Source organism: Camelus ferus, chromosome 6 (genome assembly GCF_009834535.1).
Source record: "Camelus ferus isolate YT-003-E chromosome 6, BCGSAC_Cfer_1.0, whole genome shotgun sequence".
Taxonomy (NCBI): domain Eukaryota; kingdom Metazoa; phylum Chordata; class Mammalia; order Artiodactyla; family Camelidae; genus Camelus; species Camelus ferus.
Window position 1 is genome coordinate 66,544,823 of NC_045701.1, and position 20,009 is coordinate 66,564,831.

Genomic DNA, 20,009 nt, shown 5'->3' on the forward strand with positions numbered 1-20,009 from the left:
CTCTGTCCACACAGGGTCCCAGCTGCTTGGTCAAACCCACTGACCCTCCCCCTCTTCCCCCCAGTGGTACTTGGTATGAAACAAGCTTCTTGCCTGGGTCCTGCCCATCATCCCTGTAGCTGGGGGTAGGGGGGGCACCATGGAGGAGGGAAGCTGGGTGGACGGGGTAGGGTGATTGCTGAATTCCTCCCTTGGGGAGGGTGTTGGGCGAGGGTGACAAGGGTCAGGCCTCTCCTGGCTGAAACAACAGAAGTGGTTCCAGCTGCCCAACAGCTGGAGGGGGCTGTCTGCTTTCCTTCAGCAGCGTGAAAAGCCCTTTAATCGGGCACTCTGTTGTCAGGCCCGCAGTGGAGGTGTGGAGAAGAAGAGCAGACACCCCCGTAGCTGCCGGCCTCCCCTTCCCTTTGACCTCCCTTATCTCCCCTCCTCCATCTCTGTGAGCCGCGCTCTGAGGCCGGGCCTGATCGAGGCCCTCCTTTGCACCTGTGTAAATGCAGCGGTGGTGGGGTCAGGGAAGGGTGAGGGCAAGCTGGCAGGAGCAGGGATGTGGATTTTCAGTGCAGATGATGGATTAGATAGTGGGTGGCTGAGTGATGTTTTCATGAGAGGCGGCTCTTGGTTCCCAGAGACGCGGGCCCAAGAGAAAAAGGCCAAAGTCCAGTTTTGCAGATGGTGCAGCAAGTGGCAGCGCCGGCTTGGAGAGTGAGGGGCCAAGCTGCAGCTAGACGTCTGGAATGTGCGTCTCTACATTTTGTTCCAGGCCCTGGATCTAGGAGTGGCTGCCCCCTCCAACCCCTCTTTAATAGCAGATTTACCTCCCAGAAATGCTTTCTAGTGCCTGAGTTCTAAAAACTTGAGCTGGACTTGGACTGACAAACATAATGGGAAAAAAAAATCCCTCCCTTAGGAAAGCTGTCTTTGCTTGCAAAGCCCTTCTCCTGTCCTGCTCACCAGAGGGGCCTTGGCCAGAGACCCCAGCCACTGCAGCCAGAGCTAACAAGAGAGTGCCCTCTGCCCTCCTGCCCTCCCCACCCCCTCCAGCCTCCGAGACTCAGGGCTTGCTATCTTGCCTTGAAGGAAAGAATCTGGGCCACTGAGTCACTTAGGGTCAGGCTGTCCCACTTCTAGCTTAACCTGGCTGAGCCTTAGTTTCCTCCTCATTCATACAATCCATAGATATTTACTGAACACCCACTTAGGGCTAGACCCCTGCTGGGCACTGGGGATCTAGCAGGGTGGCACCCAGCAGATCTCGGTCCCTGCATGCAAGGAGCATACAGCTTAGTGAGAAAAGCAAGAAGCATATAATTTAACAGTTGGTCGTTTAATGACAGTTGTGACAAAGGCCACAGTGGAAATGGAGAGGGTGTATGGAGGGTTACCACAGAGTCCTGACCTACCTGGTGAGTCAAACGCCCCAAGGAGGCAGCATTTGCACTGAGGATTGGAAGGATGAATAGGAGTTTATGAGATGGAAGCAGAGTCTAAGGAAAAGGGCCCGTGCGTGTCAAGTCCCAAGGCAGGAAGGAACAGTGCCCAGGGGCCAACCATCTCTACCCAGCTGAGGGTGCTGGCTTTGGGGGCCTTCACTGTGCCTGTTACTACTCAGCGGGCACACAAGTAGGGCTCCTCCTTTTCCTTCTCATTCCTTCCAGATAGACATTTGCAGCTTGGGCTGGGCCACTCACCATTGTTTACATCATAAATTCTATGGAAAACATAAATTCAAGGTGTCAAAAATATGACTTCTAAATGAATCTGGCTGTTGTTCTTACTCAAGTACATGCATATGGTGGCTGCCAGAAAAACCAGAGTGCTAATCGCATGGGCTGTTAAGTTGTTGGAGTTTCCTGTCTTGACATACTCATTTCAGGCTTAGCAACCCTGGGCATCTCACATTACTGCCTGACTTACGGTTGACATGACTTATCTGCAGGGTGGTGGAAAGCCTTCCAAGAGGACTGTGTGAGGAGGCTGCTCAGGCTAAGGCCAGTTTCACTGGGAATGAATTCCATGGTCACTTGGTGATGATATCTTATGATACTTTGGGTGTATGGGTACTGTCTCAGCCAATCTGTTATGTTTCTTCAATGACTCAGGGATTTTATTTTTCCTTTCCTTTAATTCAAGGGAAAAATCCTGTGCTTAATGTATGACTTTTTTTATCTGATAGACTTTCCTTAAAAGGAAAAAAAGTATCGAACAGCTTCCATTACTCTAGGCATTTGAGAATGTTAAACTTTTGGTGGCATTTGGATAAAGAATATATATCTCTTTTCATAGTAAGTGATAGAAAAAAGGAGCTTCTTTTCCAGGATATCTTTTAAGATAAGATTTAATGTTCACTCATTCATTCTTCAAACATGTCTTAAACAACTGCGTTGGATCCAGGCATTGGGTTAGGCCCTGTATATATATATTTTTAAAATTTTTAATTTAACTTAATTTTTTAATTGAAATATAGTCAGTCACAACATGTCAATTTCTGGTGTACAGCACAATGTCCCAGTCACACATAGATACGTATGTATCTATGTGTGTGTATATATATATATATATATATTTATATATATTCATTTTCATATTATTCTTCATTAAAGGTTATTACAAGACATTGAATATAGTTTCTTGTGCTATGCAGAAGAAATTTTTTTTAATCTATTTTTATATATAAACATTTGCAAATCTCAAGCTCCCAAATTTATCCCTTCCCACCCTCTTTGCTCTGGTAACCATAAGATTGTTTACTATGTCTGTGAGTCTGTTTCCTTTGTAGATGAGTTCATTAGTGTCCTCTTTTTTCCTTTTCTTTTTCTTCTTTTCTAGATTCCACATATGAGTAATATCATATGGTACTTTTCTTTCTCTTTCTGGCGTACTTCACTTAGAATGATGATTTCCTGATCCATCCATGCTGCTGCAATTGGCATTATTTTATTCTTTTTTATGGCTGAGTAATATTCCATTGTATAAATACACCACAACTTCTTTATCCAGTCATCTGTTGATGGACATTTAGGTTCTTTCCATGTCTTGGTTATGGTAAATAGTGCTGCTATGAACATACAAATGACCAATAGGCACATGAAAAAAATGTTCAGTATTGCTAATTATCAGAGAAATGCAAAACTATAATGAGATGTCACCTCACACCAGTCAGAATGGCCAGCATTAAAATGTCCACAAACAATAAATGCTGGAGAGGGTGTGGAGAAAAGGGAACCCTCCTACACTGCTGGTGGGAATGCAGTTTGGTGCAGCCATTATGGAAAACAGTATGGAGACTCCTCAAAAACCTAAGAATAGACTTACCATATGATCCAACAATCCCACTCCTGGGCATCTATCCAGAGCGAACTCTACTTCAAAAAGGCCCCGTATATATAAAGAAGAGTTAGACACAGTCTTTTATAGATATGTAAATATGTAAATGACAATGAAGTATATTGAGGGTTTCGATGGATAGATATGAACACAATGCAGCAGGAGCTCCAGGGAAGTTAGCAGTAGTGTTTGAAACATGAAAGCGTTTTCTTTTTCAGAGGATAATTTCAATGGAGTGTGGAATTTGAATGGGGAGAAAGTTTGGTGGCGAAACTCAGACATTTAGGAAAGTGATTAAGGACTGAATGAAGTCACCATGGATAAAAGAAGAAAGCCTGCTGGAGAGAGAGTCCCCACCAGCCTCCTGGCCATTTCAGCCACTCTGAATAGGTGCCAGTGAGTGATGTCACAGTGGATGCTCTAGCCCCAGCCGAGTTCCCAGCTGAATGCAGCCTGTGTGTGATCTCAGCTGATGCCACATGGAGCAGAAGAACCTCCCAGCTGAGCACAGCCAATCCATAGCATCGAGAGAATGGTTAATAGGAGCCACTAAGTTTGGGGGTGGTTTGTTTTGCAGCCATAGATGAGTGAAACAAAATGTTAACAGTGAGTTGCTGAAGCTGTGTTAACTATGAATTTATTAAAGAAAAACCTCACATTATTTGAGTTTGGCTGTAATTTTTGAGTCTGATATCATAAAAGGAATGCCACTTGCTGTTCCAGATTGTGGACCTCACACTTCCAAACCAGTGTTCTGGTTGTTTAGTGTGGCTTCTGCCCCACTTCTACACCTGGGAAAAATATAGAGCTAGGCATGTCACTAGCCACCTTTAGAATTTTAGATGCTGGTGAAATCAGCATGGTACAGGTGAAACCAACTCCCTATTATATAGAATTGAACATCTCCTCCCAGCCAGAACCTTAGGCTGCCTGTTTGTCCCTCTGTTGTCATGGAAACTTGGCAGCCAATCAAACGGAACACAGCTTTTGGTACTGGAGTGGGTCTCCCTGAGCAAAAGCTGTGGCAGGGTTTACATTCTCCTCTGCTGGAGGCTGAGGGCAAGGATCAGTGTGTGTGAATTTCAGACAGAAGGGACTGTTGGTCTACCCTTGATTTCATTTATCCCCATCTCTCTCTGGCGATGCTAGCCCCCGTCGGTAGCTTACTTTTCCAATAAGAAGGATGGATTGTTGATAAGTATTTCAAATGCTCGCCCTACTTTACAAATGTGAGCAGAACGCAAAATGCTGTGTGTTTGCTTTGGAATCATTCACTCCCCAAGGAGAGGGTGGGAGTTGGAGCTGTTGGCAAATGCACAATTGTCTCAGCCCCTTTTGTTTGGTTTCTGTATTACACAATCATATTTAACATAATTATTTTGTTTTTGTTGTCTTTTGGTTAGGAAGAAGGAAGGGAATGTATGTGAGGATTTTCATGAAAATACTATTTCCTCCCCAGAGGGAAATGGTTCAGCATTCGCCCAGTTGGGGAGACAGCTTGCCTCTGCCTGACACCGAAAATCTCCACCAACTCTGGTTGCTCTTGAGCCCACAACAGACTTCTGTGGTCCCGGGTTCAATCTCAGCAGGGTGACTCAGACTCTTTGAGTTTTGTCTGTCTGCCGAGAGAACTGGCCCAGGCCATGGGCGGTGCTGGGGACTTCTAGCCTGTCCCTCCTGTCTCCTGCAGGAGAGAGGAAAAATCTGCCTTTGTGACTTCAGATTGACTGTGTTGAACTCCTGGAATGTCCTGCTGTTGAAACCCATTTCATGCCCAGTTTCAGAATGCAGAAATTATCTCAGTCTCTGCTTCTTGGCCCAGTCAAATCTTGGTTTGGCTCAACTAGGAGAAAGTCCAGTTAGGATGAGCCTTTCTCCCCTCCCCTCTATAGTGAATCTGGCAGCCACTAGCCACAAGTGGCTATGTAAAGTTAACTGAAATTAAATGCAGCTAAAGATTTAGTTCCTCACTTACACTGGCTGCACTTCAGTGCTTCATAGCCATGTGTGGCTTGTGGCTTCCATATTGGACAGCACAGATAGAGAACATGCCCATCACTGCAGGAAGTTCTGTTGGACTGTGTGGCTTTGTAGCACTGCAGTCCCTAGGATGAAATCTTCTCTTGGTCCTGTGGTGTCCTGTTCCCTTGCTGTATGGCCAATGGCAGTTTGCTTGTTCTTTCTACCCTAGAGTGCAAGCACATTGAGGGCAGGACTATGTTGGTTGTGTTCTTCTTCCTATGCCTCATAGTGCTTGCTTGTTGTGTACAAACGTAGATCAGTGGATGGCTGAACAAGCAGTGTTTGTGGACCCAAAGTTATGCTTTTGGGACCCTGGAGGTTTGGGTGAGCCTATTAGGGCACAGTCGTTCTGTTATACCAAGATATGGAAGCAACCTAATTGTCCATCAACAGGTGACTAGATAATGAAGATGTGTGTGTGTGTGTGTGTGTGTGTGTGTGTGTGTGTGTGTGTGTGTGTGTGTGTGTGTGTAATGGAATACTACTCAGCCATTAAAAAGAATGGCATTTTGCCATTTGCAACAACATGGATGGACTTGGAGGGCATTCAGCTTAGTGAAATAAGTCAGACAGAGAAAGACAATTACTGTATGATATCATTTATATGTGGAATCTAAAACACTCAAATAAACTAGTGAATAGAACAAAAAAGAAAAAGACTCACAGATACAGAGAACAAACTAGTTGTGACCAGTGGGGAGAGGAAGGGAGGAGGGGTGACGTAGGGGAAGGGGATTAAGAGGTACAAACTACTATGTATAAAATAAAGAAGCTACAAGGATATATTGCACAGCACCAAGAATATAGCCAATATTTTATAATAACTATAAATGGAGTATAACCTTTAAAAATTGTGAATCACCATGTTGTACACCTGAAACTTAGTCAGTATTGTAAATCAGCTGTACCTCAATTAAAAAAATAAAACTCCATTTTATAGAACTCATTGCCTTTTGGGGGAGATCAATGACAAATACTTGCAGTTCCTAAAACATTTGCAAATGAGACATCACAGACCATTGGCGATGGTCTTCAGCAGTGGCCCTGTGCTATCTCAGAACTTTTTCAGTTGGCCTCAGGAGCCAGCCATTTCTAGATGGACCCTTCTGGGAGCTCTTCTCAAGCTGGGAAGGATCTCCATGTCAGGGTAGGTAGGGCTCCTTCTGAAGCTGCCTTTAAAAGCTGTCTGTTTGCAGGCAGCGTTCCTCTAGTTGTGAAGCTGGTCTCTGGTACAGCTGCCGTGGCATTTCTGTTGGCCCAGAGCAGATGATTTCCAAACCAAATTTATGGCCTGGAGTTCAACACCATGGGGACGCCTGCAGCTCCCCTCTCCTGTGAGCTGGGGAGCTGCGGAGGAGACAACAGGGCAGCCTTTTTGAGCATGAAAAGCATCTTTGTCTTCCTTGATCCCTCTTCTTTGGAGATGAACAAGAGCCCTAGGAGGAGCTTCTCACAGTAGGCTTAAAGTGCCAGGGGGCAGGGCTGTCTTATCTGGATTTTCGGCAATTGATGTCTGGCACATAGTAGGCTCTTGTTCAACACGTTTTGACTTTGGGAGCCCAGTTTTGCAACTGGGTCAGAGTTTCTGCTTGCAGTGTTACTCTGTAATAATGCAAGGCAAGCAGGGACGGTATAGCTCAGTGGTAGAATGCATACCTAGTATGCATGAGGTCCTGGGTTCAATCCCCAGTACCTCCATTAAAAATAAATAAATAAACAAACAAACAAATAAATAAAGACCTAATACCCACCCCCCAAAAAACCCCAAAATGAAATAAAATAAAAATGGTTAAAATGATAAATTAAAAAATAATAATAATGCAAGCCAATGTGTGTAGTGGTTAGAAGCATGGCTCTGGAGCCAGGCCTGGACATCCAGTTCAGCACTGACACCCACTTAACACACCCTGCCTCCTAGGGCTATTGTGAAGATCAGATTAGTTACTGTATCCTCTGTGATACATAATTATCAGCTGTTATTATCACTGCTCTTCAGACTTAAGGTCTGGCTACCAAACCCCTCTGTGACCAAGGATGAATTCCTTGGTTTTCTCAGGTGTTAGAAGATACAGTTGTTTGTGATCATGAGAACAAAGGGCGTGCTGATCCTTGGCTCCTGCAGATTCACATGGCAAAGTCACTTACAAAGAGGTCTGAAAATCAGGGTCTTAATTCATGTAAGTAGCCCTGACTTCCATGGACCAGGACACAGTGGTGTGATGGCGGTGCCTTGATCTGCTTTTGGACAGCCCTGAGGCCACTGGTTGGCCTGCAAGCCAGGGTGTGAGAATATTGGTCCCACCCTCTGGCCGGGTGTCTTCTGCTCACCGGGCAGGATTACAGAGCCAGGTCTGGCTGTATTTCCAGGCTGCAGACAGATTAGGAATGGGTCTGAGGGAGCTATACTGAGGGAGGAAGAGAGACTTCGAGGCCATCTTTGCTGGTTGCAGCCACCTGTACCCTGTGTCCATCCAGAAGCCTTCCAGGCCTGCCTATTCAGCTGGACCTTTGGGTCCCGTTTTTCTGATGCATAGTTGGTTGTAGGCTGGGGGGGCTGTAGTGGCTGAAGGGCCTGGGGGGGGAAATGGAGAGAGAATAGACTCACCTCTCGGCCTCAGAGATGACTTAAGTTCTGAAGGGGTATCAGGCAAGGAGCTGTGGCCCACCTCTGCCCACCATGTAATGCGGGAGGGAGGGGGAGAGCTCAGAAGGAGAGGGTGGGGTAGGGCTGTGGCCCACTGATCCCCCTGGGGTGGCAGAAGCCTGGGAGACCAGGCCTGTCAGATGGCACAAGCTGATTTGGAGGTAATAGCATGTGGGAAAGGCTGTCGCAGGGGTGCGTTCATCCCACGAATAATCAAGTGTCCCCTTGTTGCACTGGATGCCGGGAATGCATTCACTGGCAGAATGGACAGACCCTTGTCTCCTGGGAGCTCAGAGTCAGGGATTCTTTTGCTAATCAAATCACACAAAGCAATTCATCATCACAAACTGTGGTAAGAGCTGTGAAGGAAGAGTGAGGTGTGAGAGGTTATTAGAGGGGGACCCAGCCTCACCCGTGAGAGTCAGGGAAAGCCCCCCAGCTGAGTCCAAATCAGAGTAAGAGTGGGAGGGAGGGGAGAAGGAACAGTGTGTCCAAAGGCCTGGCGGTGGGGGCAGGTGTAGGTCCTTTGGGAACTGGGAGGCAGTCCATCGTGCCTGACCAGCAGTAAGCAAGGCAGGGTCGGGGCAGTAGGAGCTGAGGGTAGAGCAGGGGCCCCTGCATCCGATGTGTCAGGCCAGCAGACCGTGTGAAAGTCCCCAAGAGCCATGGGGCACCACTCAAGGGTTTTAGGCAGAGGCAGCCTGAGGGGAGCTGATCCTCTGCAGGGTTGAGGTGTGAATGACACCACCTCTTCCCACTGTCCCGTCAGCTCATCCCTCCTCCGTATGGCAGCCTGGGGTGGGGGAGGGTGCTGCCTCTGGCTATGACTCTGTACACTATTGATTTTTACCCCAAAACTCTAGACTCTATCCTGAGACACAATCAGGACATTTCCCTTTGAGCTCTGGGCAGGACTTGGGCTGAACATGTGAGGGTGGGAGCCCAGGGGATCTGAAGAGAGGCTGGGTTGTACTGTCCACCCTGATAAGCCTGTGTGTGTGTGGTGGTTTCAGCCCCCAGCTGCTGCCTCCCTGTGTGGAGTAACTGGCACCCAGGCTTGAGGTCAGGAGAGCCAGAGGGACTGGCCTTACAGATGGGAGGCAGTCTGTGTATTCATGGGCAGGCTTGGACTCTCCTGGGATTTGGCCAGTACGAGGTGTGTGTTTCCAGCGTTCCCTTGAAGGGAGTGGTCCTGCCTCTGGACCTCCCTCAGCTGTTCTGGCAAAGGGTCAACATGTTCTCATCAATGTGCTTTACATAAAGGGCCTGCAGGTAGGAAAAACTGCAGTCACAGCTTCTCTAAACCTCTATGAGCTGGTGTGATTACTCGGTCAACTCTGATGTTGCTGACGGCCAGAGGTGTGCTCGTGGCCTTGCCATGCGTTGTTGTGGGATATTCATTCTCGCTGCTCACCCTGATGCAGAGCCTTCAGTGTGTCCACAGCTCTGCTCTAGAGAGGTGGTTAAGAGTAGACTCAGCTCTCAAGACCCATGCAGCCTAATTGGGGTAATTCAGCAGAAGCTCGTGGATTGTACAGTCCATTACTGTTTTCCAGCTGCATTCTAAAGTTGTTAACGGGGGTTCCCTGAGAAGGGGGTTCATGGTCGGACAGGTTTGGGAGATGACCCATCATATACGCCCCTCAATCTTGATGCCTCCCGCCCTGTAACAAACTACAGCGCAACTTAATGGTTTAAAATGACAACTTATCATTCTCTCTCTCACAGTTCTGGTGTGTTGACTGGGTTCAGCTGGGTGGGTCTCTTTTGGGGATCAGTTACTACTTTTCATCTCTGTTAGTTGCAGTCAGATGATTGCTGTGGCTAGACTCATCTGAAGGCTCCATTACTGACAGGCCTCTGCGGCCATGTCGGATGGGCATGTCTCTCTCCACACGTGCTGGCTCGGGCTTCCTCATAGCGTGGCGGTCTCAGTGTTGTTGGGCTTCTCATGTGGCAACTGGTTTCCCCCAGAGCGAGTGTTGCACGAGGCCTGGGAGGAAGCAGCAAGGCTTTACATGACCTTGCTCAGAAGTCCCAAAACATCACTGCTACAGCATTTTACCGGTCAAGCAAGTTACTGAGGCCAGTCCAGATTCAAGGTCAGGGAATTAGATTTCACAGCTTGATGGGAAGAGTAGCAAATAATTTGTAGCTGTCGGCCTTTAATTTCCTGTTCCTCTTGGAGATTCATAATGTATAAGAATGTACCAAAGGTGTGAGAAGGCCTGCAGTAAAGAAAACGGTTTAACGTAGCATTTCATGACCTGAGGATTGTCATTTTCTCAAATCTGGAAATCCCTTTCATGTGAAAAATTACTTAGCTTGTATTCTGCCAGAGAGCTGTGGGCAGAAATTGAAGGGTGATAGATTTGGTAAGGGTACTACTTACTAATAAATAAAAATTTCCAACAATGGAAAGCAGAGATGCTAGAGAGTTCCTGATTTGGGAAAGTGCCCAGATAGAGGTCCCAAGAATGACCCACTGTGTAGACGGACAGACCGGATGTCCGAATGGTGAAAGTTTTGACCTGACCTCTGACAATCTAGGTTCAAATTCATCACTTAGAGCTACGTAGAACTGGGCAAGTTACCTCTCTCTAGGCTTCAGTTTCTTTATCTACAAAATAGATACCTCCTGTTCCATAGGGCTGTTGTGAGAATAGGTGAGATCCTGCGTGTGGATTTACTCAGCACAAATTGCCTTCCTTGTCAGAGTTTGTGGCTGCTCAGTTCCTTTCCCCTCCTAGGGTTGAGTAACTTTGGATTCATTCTGGACTTGCTTCCCAAGGGCAAACTCATATTGTAAGTCATGGACTCACCCTTACTCTTCTTGCAAAAGTAACGTCTGAACCTTTCGCTTTTTTTCCAATCCAGTTTCTCATCAGTGACCGTGACCCTCAGTGCAACCTCCATTGCTCCAGGACTCAACCCAAACCTATCTGTGCCTCCGACGGCCGGTCCTATGAGTCCACGTGTGAGTACCAGCGAGCCAAGTGCAGAGACCCAAACCTGGGTGTGGTGCATCGAGGTAGATGCAAAGGTGAGTGTGTACCTGCCCGGCCAAGGAGACACATCTGAGCGCCACAGCTCCCTGTGTGGTGCACTCCGCGTTGGGGGAGATCAGAATGAGTCTGTTCTTTTCATTTGCTAACCTCTCTCCCCAACCCTGTCCTCTGGGGAATATGGGAAGGAGGACTGGCCAAGCAAAGGATGATTACTTTCCTGTCTTTCGAACACTGCCCCCAGGTTAGAGCTGAAAGATGTGTTGCTATTTGGCTAACGCTTTTAATTTTTATTATTATTATTATTATTTTTTTTTGTAGAGATGCTTAAAATGGCAAGACATTATGGCTGACTCCTGAATAGGGATTCCAAATTGCTGGCCAACAGATGTATTTTGTTTGGTCTACTCACATGTTAAAATATTAAAAACATTTGAGACCACATTTAAAAATTAGGACATGCGACATAAAAATCTGGGGTTTTGTACTTCTCATAAAAATTGGAAGCTTGGTAGTGTTAAGTCTGTGTTCCTTCTTACAAGGAAAACCCATGGCAGGGGCTGAGGCTGAGTAGAAGCTACCTCCTTCAAAGGGGAACCTGTTCTCTAGTTTGCCGCAGTCCTCAGCCTTCCCTATGGCATCTCCGAGCTGAATGACATTCTTTGTATACTCAGCTCATTTCTCTAATTTCTATCGCTTTCCTACCCCTGGTGGTGTTGGAGTTTGTGACCCCAAGGCTGCTTAGAGCTGTTGTAGGGGTTGTGGAAGGCTAAGCCAGCTGACCTAGAACCTCTGATTTTGCAAAGAAAGTGCTTGAAGTTCTTGAACTACAAAACGTCTTTGAGACTCCTGGGGCTTGCCCACATTTGAATAAAGCCAGTGATAAATAATAGAAGTGGAATATTCGCCACCCCCACCCCCCAGGAGGGACGGGATATTTGGGAGAGAGAAAAAAAGAAATAGAACCCGGTTTAAATATGTAAGAATAACATTAAGAGGAAGGTGAGGCCGCACGGCACTCACTAGCCCCGGCCCTCGTGTCCTTAGTAAAGCCACTTGGCTGCGTGTGGGCTCCCCATGGGCCGGAGCTTTTCTCCCAGTATTTCTGGAACCGGGCAGCCATTTTGTCCACGGCTCCTGGTTGGGATCCAAGTGAAGTCTGAAACGCACTCACTCCTCTCCTCTCCTAGACGCTGGCCAGAGCAAGTGTCGCCTGGAGCGGGCTCAGGCCCTAGAGCAAGCCAAGAAGCCCCAGGAGGCGGTGTTTGTCCCGGAGTGCGGCGAGGATGGCTCCTTTACCCAGGTAGGCCTTGGCCAAGTCTCTCAGGCCCGGTTCCTGGACGGAGGCCGAGGGGAGGTGCTTGGAGCAGGAGGGCCCTGAGAGCCTCGCTCTCTGGAAACGGCTGAGGGCTCTTTGACACCCGTCTGTGCTGCCTTCTGGTGCCTGAGTTCCCCCTTCTGGGCCCCCACACCACCTCTTGCCAGCTGGCAGTGGGTGCTAAAAGGCTCATGGAGGTTTGAGCCAGGAAACTGGCATGGCTTGGTCCTGTCCTCCCTGCTGGCCGTCTCCACTTTTCTCTTCTGTCTAATGTAGGCTGATTGTTTTTTCTTATTCCCGCCAGTTTCCATGGGCAGCCCCAGGGCTCCCTTCACTGATTATGGCTACCCCTTCTGTACCCCCTCTTCTTCCTACCCCCAGCCTCAAATGAAGCCGTGGTCCCACTGAGTGTCAAGTGTCTGTGGTTCTTGGAGTGTGTGTGTGTGTGTGTGTGTGTGTGCACTTGTGGATGCACGCAGTCAAATTTAACATTTTCTTTTCAGGCAGTTCTACCTCTCATCCTGGGTGACCCGGTTAGAGCTAGTGTAAAAGTAACGCTGGCTATGTTGAACTTGGCACAGATGGAAACACGGGTAGCATGGGACAACAGGGTGGTAAAGTTTTTAGGCTGGAGGTGGGGACAGTCTAGGGGGCAGAGGCGGCTGGATGAAGGCACTGTCTGGACAAAAATGGGGGAGGTCCCTGGACAAGGGTGGGTCAACCACTTGCTTGGGATGGGCCGGCTGCTGAGATTCCCTTTGTGGACTGGAGTGGCATTTGGGGAATCCTACTACCTGAGGGCTGGAGGCCGAGGCCTCAGGGGTTTAAAAGCTTCCCTGTAATTCTGAATCTATGGGCAAGGGGGGCAGACTGTCCTTCGGTCCACTGGGTTTCGGGTTTCATTTCAGGACTGGGCCCAGGGGATTACTGATTTCAGACCTAGTGGCTGTTGGGGTGGAAATGTGGAGGGGTGATGGGGTAGGGACTGGGCCTCATATTTTTAAAAGTTTCCCCACTGATTCAAATGTTCAGCCAGGACTGAGAGCCACTGGGTTAAGCTGACCTTGGCTGCCGACCCTGTGAGAGGTGCTTTTGTTCATTTTTCTCACTGAAGCCTCACCCCAAGCCTGCCAGGTAGGTGTTACTATCGCCATTTGCAGAAGATGCAACCATAGCGGGATGCGGAGTGGCTGAGTTGGGAGTCCAGCTGAGATTCCTCTAGCTCCAAAGCCCTCCAGAGTCCTTCATACTCTGCTGTTCTTGGAACTGGCGGCTTTAAAGGAGGCTGTGAGGTGCGGACCTGGAAGGAGGCAGTCTAGTGCTGTGGTTAGCGCACTGCTCCTGGAGCCAGACTGCCTGAATCCCACCTGCCACCTAAGGCAAGCCGCTGAACTTCTCTGGGTCACAATATCCTTATGTGAGAAAAGGGGATTATTGTCTCCATTATTTTATATCATAAAAATTATATTATGCATATTATATGTTACTATTATTGTTCCTATTATTAATGAGTATTGCTGTAGCTGACCTCATAGGGCTGTGATGAGCATTAAGTGAGTTAACATGTGTAAAGCACTTGGAACGCATAAATGCTACCTCAGTGTCTGTCATTATCATCATCATTATCCCCATCTCTACTCTGGTTCTACTGCTCAAATCTTCCCAAGATATTACAGATGTTACGGCAAAGAAAACTTTTGGTTGAAGCCCCTCTCCCCCCCATCCATTCTTTATTTATTGTTTATTCTAGTGAAAAGAATGCAGGTGACCTCTGTATATATATTTGAAACCACATTGCTGAGAATTCGTGTCTGCGGGAGAAAATCAAACCTCTCGAAGCTGCATTTGGGACTGAGACGGGGGTAAAGGTAATAGGGAGGTGGCGAACTCTTTCTTCCCCCTTCTGTAGGCTTGTGCAATCCTGAGTGTGTTGCTTATGAGAACAGTTGACCCCTGCCCTCCTGGTTCTGAAGCGTTTGCCGCCTCGTGACAGACAGCCACTGGCTAGCTTTTTGTTTTGCTGAAGCCAGGCTGGACCAGGTGGTGTTTGCCAGGGAGAGGAACTTCCAGATTAGTCCGGGCAGGATTGCTGAGTGAGGGGGCCCCTCAAGTTCAGCAAAGGTTGGATAGACAGTCAAGAGCCCCCTCATTTGTCTGACACACTAAGCACTGCCATGCGTCTGCCGGCTCGAGCCTGGCTCACGCCGGTGGGCAGCCAGGCAACCAGACAGCCAGCCCGTCCCCATTACAGTGATTGAAATGGATGTGCTTCTTCCCTTGATCAAAGACACTGCAATAACTTCACAAAATGAGGCTGCCTCTTTGAGTGTGCTTCAACTGCATTGACAGGCTGCCAGAAGGCTATGAGAAAAAAAAAAAAAAAACGCTTTTCTCCCTCCCCCAGCCTCCACTATCACTTAGCTGGACTTTTTTTTTTTAAGACCAAAACCCAGAGACCAGCTACATTATTTTAATATTGTTTAGGATATTGACATGCATGCATCCTGGGGTTGATAACGTATTTTAGCCCTGCGAATTGTTACACAGCAACATGCTCTTGAAGTTTATGGAGGGAGTGAGGGGACCCTGATGGGATTGGGTTTGTCTGGCCTGGGACACAGTGTGGGACACGTGACTGGGTTGGCTTTCATGGGCCTCGTGTGGGACCCAATGGTCTCTGTTCTCCAATTTGTTTTCCTTGTCCTCTTCCCTTGCAGCCCCCAACCCTAGCTCACACAGCAGAATGGTAGACACTAGATCACATTAGGTTTTTAAAAACCTTGATACCTATTCCACATCCCAGATGTGGTTATTATTTCAGGCTCCCCAGGGGATGCCAGTGTTGGGTCCAAGTTGTAAATGACCTGCTGTCATAAGGGCTTCATCACTCTCATTGTTGGTTGCATCATTGGAATGTGGACTTTGGGCTTTTTGATGACCTGTTGAGTAAGGCTGAGAGCTACTGGTTTTGTCTTTTGCTACGAGCCTCTCTGTTTTCTCTTCTGGGTACAGGAATGTAACTCCTGACATCTGTTCTACCAAGTTTTCCGCCGAGCTGTTGTCTGGTGCCCAGTGTGATTGACTGAAGTCACAGCTGTAGTGGAAGGGTCTTGGATCACTATCAGTAGGAAGTGTTGGCTGGAGCTTGTCAAGTTTGTGCATCACTGAATAATAATGATGGCAGCTCTTTATTGAGTGTTACTTGGTTTTACGCCCATTCCTCTTTACTAGAACATTTTGAGGTAGTTATTAATACCCTCATTTATACTGGGAAACTGAGTTTCAGAGGGGTTGAATAACTATGTCAAGGTCACTGAGGATTCATACCCAGGCCTGCCTAATTTCAAGGCCTGTGCTCTTAACTTTTTTATGCTACAGAAGTGTCCTTGATGCGTGTGCCATTTACTTGCATTACCATTGTTATTCCAGACGGCCCCTCTGTAATGCTGTTGACCAATCAATCAAGCAAACACACAAAAAAATACCCTTTTGATTATGGAAATTTTCAAATATACAAAAAAGTAGAAATAATAGTATAATGAACTCCATGTACCCGTCACCCAACTTCAACAATGATTAACATGTGGCTAATCTGTTTTCTTCGTTACCCCATTTTCACGTCCCACCCTAAACTGGATTGCTTCAAGGCAAGTCCCAGACACAGTATTTTTCATGTCAGATATTCTGGAGCTCTGCTATGGCTTGGGATGTGAGCTGGTTGCTCTGGTGGATTCAAGAAATGCCCTGCCCTGTGCCTTCAAGGAGCTACTATGCAGAAAAGATATGAAAACATACGATGAAGTAGCTAGTATACAAGACCCCAGAGGTACAACTGGGTTATTTCAAATGTCCATTTACAAGTCAGTAATTTGGAATTACAAGTGATTTTATTGTTGAAAAAATATATACAAATTGAAAATTTCTGAACATAAAAAATGCCTGAAACAAAGAGAAAAGGCAAGTGACATATATTAGCAAAGTGACATATATTAACAAAAGGTTAATGTTAAGTAAAGAACTCTTAAAGATCCTGGTAGAAAGTGGGCAAGAGATCTCAGGTCACACAATAATAACAAATGCCCGATAAGTGACTCTGAATGATATTTTCCTTAGTAATTAAAGAAATACAAATAAACATAATGTTGTGTCATTTTACTCACCAGAATGTTAAAACTTAGAGAAGAGATAGTCAGGCTTGGGTAAAGGGGAAAGGCTACCCCCATATCGTACTTGAAAAAGTAAATTGGCCCTGGTATTTTATGGGCTGATTTTGCAACATGGGTCAGAATTCTTTAACTGTGCTCACGTCTTGAACCTTGAATTCTAAGAATTCATTCTGAAAAAATAATTAAAAATACATGCAAATATTTATCCACAAGGCTTTCCATCTGAGTTCTGCTTATCATAGCAAAAACTTGGAAACAACCTACATATCCGAAATAGAGAATTGCTTGAACAAATTATGACACAGCCCTACAGTGCAGCTAGTAAAATGACGTGTTGTGGGTGCTCATTTTACGTAGTATGTGTGTACACATGTGTGCTAGACACTTCATCCAATGAAAGAAAATATTTTTATTTTTTTCTAAATGGGAAAGTTACATACATTTTGTAAAAGAAAATTCTGACAATACGAAAGTGCATAGATAGAAAGGTAGAGCCACTGATTTCATCTCTTTGAAGTAGCAGCAAGGAAGCTTGTTTTCTTTGTGTACTTTTCATTATTGACAAAAAAGATATAATGTCATTGATCATTTTCTAATGCTTTCTTACACTGACTATATTGTGGACTTATTTCCAGGTTAATTACGTATAACTCTATCTCATTTTTTAAAGGGCTGCATTGTATTCCATTGTATGAATGTACTGTGAATTTTGGAAATTTGGGGATTAAACTTCTGGAAGTTGAATACTGGGTCAAAAAGACATGCACTTTTTAAGTCATTTGATGCATACTCCCAAATTGGCTTCCAGAGTGTTGAGCAATGGTGTGGTTGGTTAGTGGTTGTTACCAAATGCATTCCCAAGCCATTTAAATTTTTTATGTAGATGGATTGTAGTTCTAATAATACCATAGAATATAAAACACCATTTGTCATGTTATTGCTATGTGAAAAAGATATATTATGTGTCCCATCTTTAAGCCCCATGTTCCAGGAACAGATTTTTTCTTTCTTTCTTTCTTTTTTTAATTCTGGAACAGATTTCTTGATATAGCTTTGTCTGGCACAAACTCTTTCCCCAAGTTTACTCATTCTAATTACTGCTCCCCACACCAATGCATACATACATGCTTTTTTTATTTCCCGAGGTCTTTTTTTTTTGGTAATTTCTTCTTGATGGTGCTTTTTTCAGAAGTTGGAAGTGCGAAGAGAAAGATGGCTTTTTGGCTAAGACAGTGGGCTCCCCTTGTCAGCATTTCTATAGCTCCTACTGTTGCGTTCCCTAAAACCTGGGAAGCCACAGCTTGTTTCCTGAGTGCTGGGGGCTGAGCTATGAAAGCAGGTCTTGAGGTTCCTTTTTAGCGCCTCCTCTCCCCGCCCCCACAGTACAGAACTGCCCGGCCTGAAGTCACCCCTGCGGGCAGACTAGCTTGACCTGGAAACGCCTGGCTTTACCATCTGGGTCTCTCTCTTCCAAGTTCCCAGCAAATACTGAAGGCATCGATGCTTTATGTCAGCTGTTGACCTGGGCTGATGAAACACTGGCAGGCTGGAGGTCATCAGAGGGGAAAGCATTGTCCCATCTTTGATGGGTTCAAGGGCTACATCTTTTTTTCTTAATGTGGAGCTATCTTACCTAGAGCCACAGTAGGCACCTCTCCTTAGATAGTGCAGAGGGCTCTGTAGGTAGGGTACTAAGAGCCTGGCTGCATCCATAGCTGGAGTGTTCCGAGCTTCTCCAGCCGTAATTTGTTCCTTAGGATGCTGCCAAATGCAGCCAATTCAGTGTTTTAGTGGATGGTGCCAACTTTTTTTTTTTTTTAAAGCAGTCATGCTGTTAAAAATTTAAGCCCATCCTTTATGTGCAAATGGCATAATGGTCAGGAGAGCCAATGTTGGGTCAGTTGTTGTTTTCCTTTTTCCTTCTGTGTTTAGTGCTCAGTGAACATATTAGTGTTGCCATTTGAACATCTCCTGTGCCCGGGGCACCTGACTCCTTGTTGTACATATGTTTTTCATTGAATTGCTTTTGTTTCAAACAACAAGAGGTTGCATAGGATAATTTATATGAAATTATCACATACAGTGTAGCACAGAATTGCTGTTTAGCAAATGTTAGTTTTCTTCTTCTTTGGTCTCGGTTTGCTGAACTGTAAAATGGGAGAGCTAACTGAGCTATTCCAGAAGTTGGCAAACGGTGGCCTGTGGGCTGGCCCCTTGGTTTTGTTATTTAAAATAGTATCTCTATTAAGTTAGAATTGACATGACATAAAGTGTATCCTTTAAAATGTATGATTCAGTGGTTTTTAGTATATTTACAGAGTTGTGCAACCATCACCACTGTCTGATGCCAGAATATTTTCAACGCCCAAGAACAAATCCGGTACCCGCTGAGGATCCTGTAAAAGTAAATGTTTAATTTTGTAACTGATGGCAGGGACAGGGCCTGCTGCCCCCACGTGCAGGAAGGACTTGTCTAGCAAGTGACTCATCTAATCTCTTGCACATGGTGGGAGCCACCACTCTCATCTTTTCAGTGAGAGAGCTGGCACTCCCTGGGTCACCCACAGGTGCAGAGGAAGGCAGGATGAGGGTGGAGGGAGCATGCTTTATGCTCGAACACTGTGTCCATTGTGCTCTGTGGTGACTTGCCTACCCCAACCACTGCTCATTCCTCCTCTTCAACGGCCGAACGGCCACTGAGCATCCTCTCCCAGATGAGCTGGCATCATTTGTTTTGGAGCAAGTTGCAGGGTCTGGGTGCTCCCAGCTGGGCTCTGCCCTCCTGCTAGCCTTTGGTGAGTCTGCCACCTCAGTCTGTTGTGGAAATGAAAGGAGAAAGCTCTGGGCGGTATCTGCAGCTGCTCTTGTGCAAGGGGGTGTACTCTGGAGGGAGGAAAGGACTTCTCTGGCCTTCCTGCTGCTTATGAGAAAAAGGAAGCTCAGTGATGGAGGCTCCAATCACCCTGTCTGCTGTAACGACAGATAGTAACGACACCTATATCGCACTTACTGTGTGCCAGGGTGTTTTATGAGTACCTGTCATGTTAACTCGATCCTTACTCTGATCTATAAGTATCATCTCATTTTATACATGACAGAAGTGAACCACAGAGAAGCTGAGTAGCTTGCTGTGGGTCACACAGCTTGCAAGTGGCAGAGTCAGGATTCAAACCCAAGCCGTCTGCGCCAGGGTTCTCGGTCCTAACCACGACTCTGTGCTGCCTCCCCAAGGACACTGCCATCCTTTAAAGTGGTGTTGACAAACTAGAGCATGTCCAGGAGGATAGTTCATGTGAGAAGGCTGGGAAATAATGTCACGTGAGGAATATTCAAAGAAGCCAGCAATTGGTTTGGAGTTGAGAAAAACCAAAGGATGGGTGGTTTCGAAAGAGGTGACCAAAGGGATGCATGAGCGTATCTTCAAACCTTCGTCTGTGGATGACAAGAGCTTTTTACCGAATAGTCCCGCAGAGCCGACCTGGGATCGCTGAGTGAAGTATTTCATGACTCAGATTCTGACGCAGAATAGG

At 46.3% G+C, this 20,009-nt stretch overlaps 1 protein-coding gene and 1 long non-coding RNA gene across 5 annotated transcripts in view; one reads left to right on the forward strand and one right to left on the reverse strand.

Moving 5' to 3' along the window:
- Positions 1-20,009, forward strand: part of SMOC1 (SPARC related modular calcium binding 1) — a 135,146-nt gene that overhangs the window by 52,077 nt on the left and 63,060 nt on the right. For all 4 annotated transcript variants that reach the window (XM_032482275.1, XM_032482276.1, XM_032482277.1 and 1 more), the window contains exons 2-3: positions 10,868-11,033; positions 12,186-12,298. In XM_032482275.1, the coding sequence (XP_032338166.1) occupies positions 10,868-11,033; positions 12,186-12,298 (279 nt within the window). The remainder of the gene's footprint in view (positions 1-10,867; positions 11,034-12,185; positions 12,299-20,009) is intronic.
- LOC116664328 lies at positions 7,333-16,001 on the reverse strand. Its single transcript, XR_004320805.1, has 3 exons — positions 14,945-16,001; positions 9,122-9,125; positions 7,333-7,343 (listed from the first exon to the last, which is right to left on the reverse strand). It is a non-coding gene; the product is annotated as an uncharacterized LOC116664328 (long non-coding RNA).